General features: G+C 36.4%; 2 protein-coding genes across 2 annotated transcripts in view; both read left to right on the plus strand.

Moving 5' to 3' along the window:
- esn (espinas) overlaps window positions 1-12,205 on the plus strand; it is a 348,528-nt gene that overhangs the window by 81,906 nt on the left and 254,417 nt on the right. The gene's annotated exons all lie outside the window — the stretch shown is intronic.
- Window positions 6,111-8,000, plus strand: LOC142239888 (uncharacterized). Its single transcript, XM_075311634.1, has one exon. The coding sequence runs from the start codon at window positions 6,111-6,113 to the stop codon at window positions 7,998-8,000; it is 1,890 nt and encodes a 629-aa protein (XP_075167749.1).

A 12,205-nucleotide genomic window follows, 5' to 3' on the forward strand; every position in this document is an offset into this window, starting at 1 on the left:
AATCGGAGCAAAAAATTGGCCTCTGTGGTCATATGAGTGTAAATCGGGCGAAAGCTATATATGGGAGCTATATATAAATCTGAACCGATTTCAATCAAATTTGGCACGCATAGCTAGAATGCTAAATCTACTCCCTGTGCAAAATTTCAACCAAATTGGGTCAAAACTCTAGCTTTTAGGACCATATTAGTCCATATCGGGCGAAAGATATATATGGGAGCTATATCTAAATCTGAACCGATTTCAACCACATTTGGCACACATAGCTACAATGCAAATTCTACTCCCTGTGCAAAATTTCAACTAAATCGGAGCAAAAAATTGGCCTCTGTGGTCATATGAGTGTAAATCGGGCGAAAGCTATATATGGGAGCTATATATAAATCTGAACCGATTTCAATCAAATTTGGCACGCGTAGCTAGAATGCTAAATCTACTCCCTGTGCAAAATTTCAACCAAATTGGGTCAAAACTCTAGCTTTTAGGACTATATTAGTCCATATCGGGCGAAAGATATATATGGGAGCTATATCTAAATCTGAACCGATTTCAATTAAATTTTGCACACTTGACTATACGACTAAGTGTTATGCTAATACAAAATTTCAAGCAAATCGGTATAAAACTCTGGCTGCTGGGTCCATATTAGTCCATATCGGGCGAAAGATATATATGGGAGCTATATCTAAATCTGAACCGATTTCTTCCAAAATCAATAGGGATATATTCTGAGCCAAAACACATACTTGTGCCAAATTTGAAGTCGATTGGACTAAAACTGCGACCTAGACTTTGATTACAAAAATGTGTTCACGGACAGACGGACAGACGGACAGACGGACATCGCTATATCGACTCAGGAACCCACCCTGAGCATTTTTGCCAAAGACACCATGTGTCTATCTCGTCTCCTTCTGGGTGTTGCAAACATATGCACTAACTTATAATACCCTGTTCCACAGTGTGGAGCAGGGTATAAAAAGGCCGATTAAATACGTATGTAATTCAGTTCTTGGCCGCTTTATATACGGAAGTCTACAAATAATTACGAACCGATATGAACTTTTACGCGGTAATTAGAGAGCCAGAATTGACGTTTTGGTAGTTTTTGCAAAATATTTCTCTCCAACTAAGAGGTTCTTCATAAATTTTGACAAAATGTTCTATAGAAATAAACTTTTGAATTCTTGACGTTTTGGTAGATTTTGCAAAAAATTTCCCTACAACTAAAAGGTACTTCATAAATTTTCTATAGAAATAAAAGTTTGACAAAATTTTCTATACCCGTATAAATAAAATTTTTCCAAAATTTTGTATAGAAATAAAATTTTTTACAAAATATTCTATAGAAATAAAATTTTGTTTTCTATAGAAATAATTTTTTTTTACAAAATGTTCTATAGAAATAAAATTTTGACAACATTTTCTGTAGAAAAAAATTATACAAAATTTTCTATAGAAATTAAATTTTGGTAAATTATTTTTGGCTCGAGTGGCAACCATGATTATGAACCGATATGGACCAATTTTTGTGTGATTTGTGATCGGATATATATAACTATAGACCAATATTTGCATGGTTGTTAGCGGCCATATACTGGCGCAATGTACCAAATTTCAACCGAATTGGATGAATTTTGTTCCTCAAAGAGGTTCAATTTGGGGATCGATTTATATGGAGCTACATATAATTACGGACCGATAGGGACCAATTTTTGTGTGGTTGCTAGAGACCATATACCAACACCACGTACCAAATTTCAACCGGATCGGATGAAATTTGCTTCTCTTAGATGATCCGCAAGCCAAATCTGGGGACCGGTTTATATGCACAGAAAAAAATATCACCAAAATATTTCAAATTAAAAAGTTAATTGAAGTTGAATATTTTTTCAATTAATAAATTAATTGATACAATTAACTTTTTAATCATGATAGAAAATTAAGTTAATTAAGTCAATGATTGAACATTTTAAAATTTTTAATTAAAAAATTAATTGATACAATTAACTTTTTAATCAAATTCGGAAGACTAATTCAGTTAAAACAAGTATATACGGCCGTAAGTTCGGCCAGGCCGAAGCTTATGTACCCTCCATCATGGATTGCGTAGAAACTTTTTCTAAACTCTGCCACCCACAATCGAATTACTTAAGTTGCGGTAACGCTTGCCGATGGCAAGGTATCTTATAACCTCCTAACACCATCTTCTAAATTGTATGTCAGTCCATACGTGGTATATATTAAATCAAAAAAGATCGATCCAATACGTATATAATTCAGTTTGACAAAGTAGACATAAAATTTTGACAAAATTTTCTACAGAAATAAAATTTTAACAAAATTTTCTATAGAAATAAAATTTTCACAAAATTTTCTATAGAAATAACAAGTATATACGGCCGTAAGTTCGGCCAGGCCGAAGCTTATGTACCCTCCATCATGGATTGCGTAGAAACTTCTTCTAAACACTGCCACCCACAATCGAATTACTTAAGTTGCGGTAACGCTTGCCGATGGCAAGGTATCTTAAAACCTCCTAACACCATCTTCTAAATTGTATGTAAGTCCATACGTGGTATATATTAAATCAAAAAAGATCGATCCAATACGTGTATAATTCAGTTTGACAAAGTAGACATAAAATTTTGACAAAATTTTCTACAGAAATAAAATTTTAACAAAATTTTCTATAGAAATAAAATTTTAACAAAATTTTCTATAGAAAGAAAATTTTGACAAAAATGTCTACAGAAATAAAATTTTAACAAAATTTTCTATAGAAATAAACTTTTGACAAAATTTGTTATAGAAATAAAATCTTGGTAGATTATTTTTGGCTCGATTTCTATAAAAGAAAATTTTCACAAAAATGTCTACAGAAATAAAATTTTAAAAACATTTTCTATAGAAATAAACTTTTGAACAAAATTTTCTATAGAAATAAAATTTTGACAATGATGAAAATTTTATTATGAACCGAATAAAATTTTAACAAAATTTTCTATAGAAATAAAATTTTGACAAAATTTTCTATAGAAATAAAATTTTGGTAGATTATTTTTGGCTCTAGTGGCAACCATGATTATGAACCGATATGGACCAATTTTTGTGTGATTGGACCAATTTTTGTGTGATTGGACCAATTTTGGTATGGTTGTTAGCGACCATATACTAACACCACGTTCCTAATTTGAACCGGATCGGATGAATTTTGCTCCTCCAAGAGGCTCCGGAGGTCAAATCTGGAGAACATTTTATATGGGGGCTATATATAATTATGGACCGATATGGACCAATTTTTGAACGGTTGCTAGAGACCATATACCAATACCATGTACCAAATTTCAGCCGGATCAGATGAAATTTGCTTCTCTTAGAGGCTCCGCAACCCAAATCTGGGGATCGGTTTATATGTGCGCTATATATAATTATGGACCGATGTGGACCAATTTTTGCACGGTTGCTAGAGACCATAACCAATACCATGTACCAAATTTCAGTCGGATCAGATGCAATTTGCTTCTCTTTGAGGCTTCGCAAGCCAAATCTGGAGATCGGTTTATATGGGGGCTATATATAATTATGGACCGATGTCGACCAATTTTTGCATGATTGTTAGAGACCATATACTAACACCATGTACCAAATTTCAGCCCGATCGGATTAAATATGCTTCTCTTAGAGGCTCCACAAGCCAAATCTGGAGATCGGTTTATATGGGGGCTATATATAATTATGGACCGATATGGACCAATTTTTGCATGGTTGTTAGAGACCATATACCAACACCATGTACCAAATTTCAGCCGGATCGGATGAAATTTGCTTCTGTTAGAGGCTCCACAAGCCAAATCTGAGGGTCCCTTTATATGGGGGCTATACGTAAAAGTGGACCGATATGGCCCATTTTCAATACCATCCGACCTACATCGATAACAACTACTTGTGCCAAGTTTCAAGTCGATAGCTTGTTTCGTTCGGAAGTTAGCGTGATTTCAACAGACGGACGGACGGACGGACGGACGGACATGCTTAGATCGACTCAGAATTTCACCACGACCCAGAATATATATACTTTATGGGGTCTTAGAGCAATATTTCGATGTGTTACAAACGGAATGACAAAGTTAATATACCCCCATCCTATGATGGAGGGTATAAAAATTTTCACAAAATTTTCTATAGAAAGAAAATTTTGACAAAAATGTCTACAGAAATAAAATTTTAACAAAATTTTCTATAGAAATAAACTTTTGACAAAATTTTCTATAGAAATAAAATCTTGGTAGATTATTTTTGGCTCGAGTGGCAACCATGATTATGAACCGATATGGACCAATTTTTGTGTGATTGGACCAATTTTGGTATGGTTGTTAGCGACCATATACTAACACCACATTCCTAATTTGAACCGGATCGGATGAATTTTGCTCCTCCAAGAGGCTCCGGAGGTCAAATCTGGAGAACGTTTTATATGGGGGCTATATATAATTATGGACCGATATGGACCAATTTTTGCACGGTTGCTAGAGACCATATACCAATACCATGTACCAAATTTCAGCCGGATCGGATGAAATTTGCTTCTCTTAGAGGCTCCGCAACCCAAATCTGGGGATCGGTTTATATGTGCGCTATATTTAATTATGGACCGATGTGGACCAATTTCTGCACGGTTGCTAGAGACCATATACCAATACCATGTACCAAATGTCAGCTGGATCGGATGCAATTTACTTCTCTTTGAGGCTTCGCAAGCCAAATCTGGAGATCGGTTTATATGGGGGCTATATATAATTATGGACCGATGTGGACCAATTTTTGCATGATTGTTAGATACCATATACCAACACCATGTACCAAATTTCAGCCGGATCGGATGAAATATGCTTCTCTTAGAGGCTCCACAAGCCAAATCTGGGGATCGGTTTATATGGGGGCTATATATAATTATGGACCGATATGGACCAATTTTTGCACGGTTGTTAGAGACTATACACCAACACCATGTACCAAATTTCAGCCGGATCGGATGAAATATGCTTCTCTTAGAGGCTCCACAAACCAAATCTGGGGATCGGTTTATATGGGGGCTATATATAATTATGGACCGATGTGGACCAATTTTTGCATGGTTGTTAGAGACCATATACCAACATCATGTACCAAATTTCAGCCGGATCGGATGAAATTTGCTTCTCTTTGAGGCTCCGCAAGCCAAATCTGGGGATCGGTTTATATGGGGGTGTTTGAATTTCTCAAACATCATTTATCGTAAGTAAACATATGTTGCTCTCGAAGGAAAATCAGATATGTCCATAGCTGGGTAGAATCGTGGATATTAGTTGAACATTGTTGATAACCTATCAATTGTATTTAGATGTTTCTGTTTGTGTGGTATACTCTGTTATTAGTGTGTTACTTATTTTGAGTTTAATGCATGGGATTTTCAGAGTAGAGATAAACATATGAATTTTATGACACCCACAAAGACAGAGTCACTTGAGAAGAGATCAATGTTATCTATAATGGGTTTCTATTTGTATATGATTCAGGGGATAAGTTGTTGTGACGATAGGTTAAGAAATATTTTGTAAGATAGCATGAAAAATTTAAAATAAATTGAGTGTATTCATCAACCTCGACGAAGACGGAGGCAGTTTCATTCATTTTTGGTCCTTCGAACCTTTCTTAAAAAAGAATGAACCAGCGAAAGGTGTTCTACATCAAAGAGTAGAATTAAGCAGAAAAAGAAATCCTGCTACGTAGAAAACGTTGGAAGAACGAACGAGGAAAAAGACGAAAAGGAGATGATTTAACAAGCCGAAGAAAATAACGGAGGAGAAAAAGATTACGACGAAGCGAAAACCCAAACTACGTGGGAAAAAAGGAACGAATTTTCAACGAAAATGATAATGAAACTAAGCGAATAAAGCATAGGACGAGAAGAGCAAACCAGAAGAAATAGATCGAAGAGACGAGCGAAAGAAAAAACGACGACAAGAAGTACTTGCGAAAACAGATTGAAGAGTAGAGGCATTCCGCGACGAATGAGCATCGAATTTAATTATGTTGAATAAAGTATTAAAAGAAATGGGAAGCAGGAAATGAGATCGCTCGAAAATGCGTTTAATGTAAATCTGGCCGCATTGAATTCTATGATGAAACAGGGACAGAACGTAAGAGATAAATACTACTTACAAAAAAAGTACGAGAGGTTGGAAGATCAAATGAGGAGGCTCCGTGATATTCATACGGAAATGGTGAAAGAAGGAGATGTCAACGATTTTACGGAAGACCAATGGGAGCAAGCAGTCTCTGATTTGAATGAGGAGCAGGAGAAAATAATGGAAACATCCATGGCTTTAGAATCAACGGACAAGAAGACCATCAAGTTAGAAAAAATAAGAATTCCGGAGTTTAGTGGACGCCTGGAAGACTGGAATACATTCTATGGACTATTCCGGGCTCTGATACACGAAGATGAGAATTCATCTGGCCAGGAGAGGATGTTTCGGTTAAAAACTGCATTGAAAGGAGACGCATTGCAACTGATCCGAAACATGCCGTTGTCTAGTACCGGATATAAAACAGCGGTAGAAACTTTGCAACAAAGGTACGACAACAAACGGAACCTTTTCAACCATTATTTGGACAAGCTTATAGATCAACCGAACATAAATTCGTCATCAACTGCCAGTATTAAGCAACTACTGGATGCATCGATTGAGTGCATTGAAGGCATCAAATCGATGAATTTGAAATTAGAAGATGCGTATCCGATTCTTGCGCATATGATATTACGAAAATTGGATGTGGAAACACGTCTGCAATACGAGCAGACAATACAAAAATCTACGGAAATTCAGGACATTGGTGACATTCTAAAATTCCTGCAGCAACGATACCAAATATTAAAATCAGTATGGACAACAGATGAGAGAAGCAAATCACTGAAGCAATTCAGGTTTAAACCTGCGGCAGCTACTGAGTACGATAACAAATTTAAGTGCGGTTATTGTAGGAAGGCAGGACATAAAACGTTCCAATGCAGGGAATATGCCACTTTAAGGGTTCAGGAGAGAATAGAATGGGTAAATAAGAACGAGATATGCCGTAATTGCTTGGTTCACAAAGCCACAAGAAGATGTAGGAGCAAAATAAGTTGCTATACATGCAAAGGGCTACATCACACAAGTCTACATATTAATAAATCCGAGACTTTTGAAGATAGCAGCGAAACGACTTTGACAGCATTGAATGAAGCACATCACGTTTTAATTGCAACCGCACAGATACGTGTAAAATCGAATCAGAACGGATTCATAACTTTGAGAGCGTTGATCGATCCCTGCGCGCAAACCTCATTAATAAGTGAGGAAGCCGTAAACATTCTGCAACTCCCAAAACTAAAAACCGATGTAACTCTACAGGGACTTGGGGGAGTAATAGCCGGCAAAGCGAAATCTAAAGTCAATATTGATGTCAAACCACGGTTCATCAGTGACTATGTTTTGAACATAGAAGCAATCGTGCTTCCTAAACTGGCTTCCGTACAACAAGATCCCACGTGTGAGTACAATATTGATAATTGGGATAACATTACTCTTGCAGATCCAGACTTTGCGTCATCAGACAGAATAGATGTGTTGATTGGGAGTGACGTCTATCATGAAATTATTCAACAAGGTATTCTCAAAACAGATAAATTGCTGGCGCAGGAAACAAAGCTAGGATGGATATTATCTGGATCCATTTCAGCAAACGATAGGAGTGATGAAAAAATTGTAGCCACCACTACGATAAAAAGAGATAAAAAATGTGAAGGTATTACAGAAAACGAAAACGTGGTAAGGGACAACGTTTGTGTGGAGAACTACTCATCAACTAATACGAATGACCAGCACTTTGTAAGACGTATATTCAAGAACCATATTAAATGGGAAGGCTCAAGTCAACGGGCAAGGACACGAGTCCTGAATATAAGGAAGAAGTGATGCAACAACACTGAACTCAAAGAAGAATACGATCCTTTTATAGATGACACATCTTTCACACCACTTACCCTAAACGGTTCTTAGAGGACGATGTACATTCCACTTTGGGGCCGCGCAGAATGTTTGAATTTCTCAAACATCATTTATCGTAAGTTAACATATGTTGCTCTCGAAGGAAAATCAGATATGTCCATAGCTGGGTAGAATCGTGGATATTAGTTGAACATTGTTGATAACCTATCAATTGTATTTAGATGTTTCTGTTTGTGTGGTATACTCTGTTATTAGTGTGTTACTTATTTTGAGTTTAATGCATGGGATTTTCAGAGTAGAGATAAACATATGAATTTTATGACACCCACAAAGACAGAGTCACTTGAGAAGAGATCAATGTTATCTATAATGGGTTTCTATTTGTATATGATTTAGGGGATAAGTTGTTGTGACGATAGGTTAAGAAATATTTTGTAAGATAGCATGAAAAATTTAAAATAAATTGAGTGTATTCATCAACCTCGACGAAGACGGAGGCAGTTTCATTCAGGGGGCTATATATAATTATGGACCGATGTCGACCAATTTTTGCATGATTGTTAGAGACCATATACTAACACCATGTACCAAATTTCAGCCGGATCGGATTAAATGTGCTTATCTTAGAGGCTCCACAAGCCAAATCTGGGGATCGGTTTATATGGGGGCTATATATAATTATGAACCGATATGGACCAATTTTTGCATGCTTGTTAGAGACCATATATCAACACCATGTACCAAATTTCAGCCGGATCGGATGAAATATGCTTCTGTTAGAGGCTCCACAACCCAAATCTGAGGGTCCCTTTATATGGGGGCTATACGTAAAAGTGGACCGATATGGCCCATTTTCAATACCATCCGACCTAAAGGGTGATTTGTTAAGAGCTTGATAACTTTTTTTTAAAAAAAACGCATAAAATTTGCAAAATCTCATCGGTTCTTTATTTGAAACGTTAGATTGGTCCATGACATTTACTTTTTGAAGATAATTTCATTTAAATGTTGACCGCGGCTGCGTCTTAGGTGGTCCATTCGGAAAGTCCAATTTTGGGCAACTTTTTCGAGCATTTCGGCCGGAATAGCCCGAATTTCTTCGGAAATGTTGTCTTCCAAAGCTGGAATAGTTGCTGGCTTATTTCTGTAGACTTTAGACTTGACGTAGCCCCACAAAAAATAGTCTAAAGGCGTCAAATCGCATGATCTTGGTGGCCAACTTACCGGTCCATTTCTTGAGATGAATTGTTCTCCGAAGTTTTCCCTCAATATGGCCATAGAATCGCGAGCTGTGTGGCATGTAGCGCCATCTTGTTGAAACCACATGTCAACCAAGTTCAGTTCTTCCATTTTTGGCAACAAAGAGTTTGTTAGCATCGAACGATAGCGATCGCCATTCACCGTAACGTCGCGTCCAACAGCATCTTTCAAAAAATACGGTCCAATGATTCCACCAGCGTACAAACCACACCAAACAGTGCATTTTTCGGGATGCATGGGCAGTTCTTGAACGGCTTCTGGTTGCTCTTCACTCCAAATGCGGCAATTTTGCTTATTTACGTAGCCATTCAACCAGACATGAGCCTCATCGCTGAACAAAATTTGTCGATAAAAAAGCGGATTTTCTGCCAACTTTTCTAGGGCCCATTCACTGAAAATTCGACGTTGTGGCAGATCGTAAGTCTATTCATGATGAAATGTCAAAGCATACTGAGCATCTTTCTCTTTGACACCATGTCTGAAATCCCACGTGATCTGTCAAATACTAATGCATGAAAATCCTAACCTCAAAAGAATCACCCTTTACATCGATAACAACTACTTGTGCCAAGTTTCAAGTCGATAGCTTGTTTCGTTCGGAAGTTAGCGTGATTTCAACAGACGGACGGACGGACGGACGGACGGACATGCTTAGATCGACTCAGAATTTCACCACGACCCAGAATATATATACTTTATGGGGTCTTAGAGCAATATTTCGATGTGTTACAAACGGAATGACAAAGTTAATATACCCCCATCCTATGATGGAGGGTATAAAAAGTGCTGATTTTTTTTTAATTTTTAATGAAAAATGTATTTCAACCAATCATTTGTTAATCCAAATAAAAAATTTAAGCCAATTCAGAAAGTAATTAAAAATAGTTACCTTTTTTAATTAATAAATTATTTGAGGTTTGCAATCAACATCAATTAAATTTTTAATTGAATCAATTAAAAAATTAATTGAAATTTGCTGAAAAAAATCAATTAATTTTTTAATCAAGAATTTTTTCTATGCCCAATTAAAACTGTGATTGATACTATCATTTTCGTGATTGAAGACATTTCAATTAAAAAATTAATTGGATCAATTAATTTGGTGATTGAATCAGAATTTTTTTTTTTGTGTGTGGGGCTATATATAATTATGGGCCGATATGAACCAATTTTTGCATTGTTGTTAAAGACAATATACTTACATCATGGACCAAATGTCAGCCGATTCGGATGAAATATGATTCTCTTAGTGGTTCCGCAAGCCAAATCTAGAAGTCCGTTTATATGGGGGCTATACGTAAAAGTGGATCGATATCGCCCATTTGCAATATCTCATAATAAAGTAATATAAAAACTTGTAAATATTTTTAAGTGCCAAAATTATAGATGCAATTTTAAATATTGGTCTAAGACCCCATAAAGTATATATATTCTGGGTCGTGGTGAAATTCTGAGTCGATATAAGAATGTCCGTCCGTCTGTTGAAATCACGCTAATTTCCGAACGAAACAAGCTATCGACTTGAAACTTGGCACAAATTTGCAAATGGGCCATATCGGTCCACTTTTACGTATAGCCACCGTATAAACGATCCTCAGATTTGGCTTGCGGAGCCTATAAGAGAAGCATATTTCATCCGATCCAGGTGAAATATAGTACATGGAGTTAATATATGGTCTCTAAAAACCATGCAAAAATTGGTCCACATCGGTCCATAATTATATATAGCCCCCATATAAACCGATCCCCAAATTTGGCTTGCGGAGCCTCAAAGAGAATCACATTTCATCCGACCTTGTTGAAATTTGGTACATGATGTTGATATAAAGTCTCTAACAACCATGCCAAAAATGGTCCATATCGGTCTATAATTATATATAGCCCCATATAAACCGATCCCCAGATTTGGCTTGAGGAGCCTCAAAGAGAAGCAAATTTCATCCGATCCGGCTGAAGTTTGGTACCAGGTTTTGGTATATGGTCTCTCACAACCATGCAAAAATTGTCCACATCGGTCCATAATTGTATGTAGCCCCCATATAAACCGTTTTCCAGATTTGACCTCCGGAGCCTCTTGGAGGAGCAAAATTCATTCGATCCGGTTCAAATTTGGAACGTGATATCGGTTCATAATTATATATAGCCCTTATATAAGCCGATCCCTAGATTTGATCTCCGGAGCCCTCTGGAGGAGCAAAATTCATTCTATCTTTCAAATTTGGAACGTGGTGGTAGTATATGGCCGCTAACAACCATACTAAATTGGTCCATATCGGTCTATAGTTATATATAGCCGATCCCCAATCACACAAAAATTGGTCCATATCGGTTCATAATCATGGTTACCACTCGAGCCAAAATCTACCAAATTTTTATTTCTATAGAAAATTTTTATAAAAATCTTATTTTTATAGAAAATTTTATCAAAATTGTATTTCTTATTTCAGCTTAAAACCATGCATTGACTACAAGTGTAGCTTAACCAACAGAGGAAAAGAATGTTTGTCAAATTTATTTGGGCAAAGCCCTATAGACTGCAAGATGGTTGGATGGACGAAATAAAAAACAAAAACAATGCCTAAAGAACAAAACCAACAATAACAAAACAAAACGAATGGAAAAAAGAGGAAGCACGCTCAAAATAAACCCAGCCAAATGCACTCAAATCGATGATTTGATGGTGGCAAAGGCAAAGACAAATGAATTTATTTCGGCATAAGCCGGATGGGGGTATATTAACTTTGTCATTCCGTTTGTAACACATCGAAATATTGCTCTAAGACCCCATAAAGTATATATATTCTGGGTCGTGGTGAAATTCTTAGTCGATCTGAGCATGTCCGTCCGTTTTTAATTAAGTTTAAACTTTAAACTTAATTATATACGTATTTAATCGGCCTTTTTATACCCAC

The sequence above is a fragment of the Haematobia irritans genome, chromosome 5, assembly GCF_050003625.1.
Source record: "Haematobia irritans isolate KBUSLIRL chromosome 5, ASM5000362v1, whole genome shotgun sequence".
In the NCBI taxonomy this organism is placed as follows: domain Eukaryota; kingdom Metazoa; phylum Arthropoda; class Insecta; order Diptera; family Muscidae; genus Haematobia; species Haematobia irritans.

Excerpts from the sequence above, each read along its gene's own strand:
- LOC142239888 (XM_075311634.1), top strand. The coding sequence starts at position 6,111 with ATGAGATCGCTCGAAAATGCGTTTAATGTAAATCTGGCCGCATTGAAT.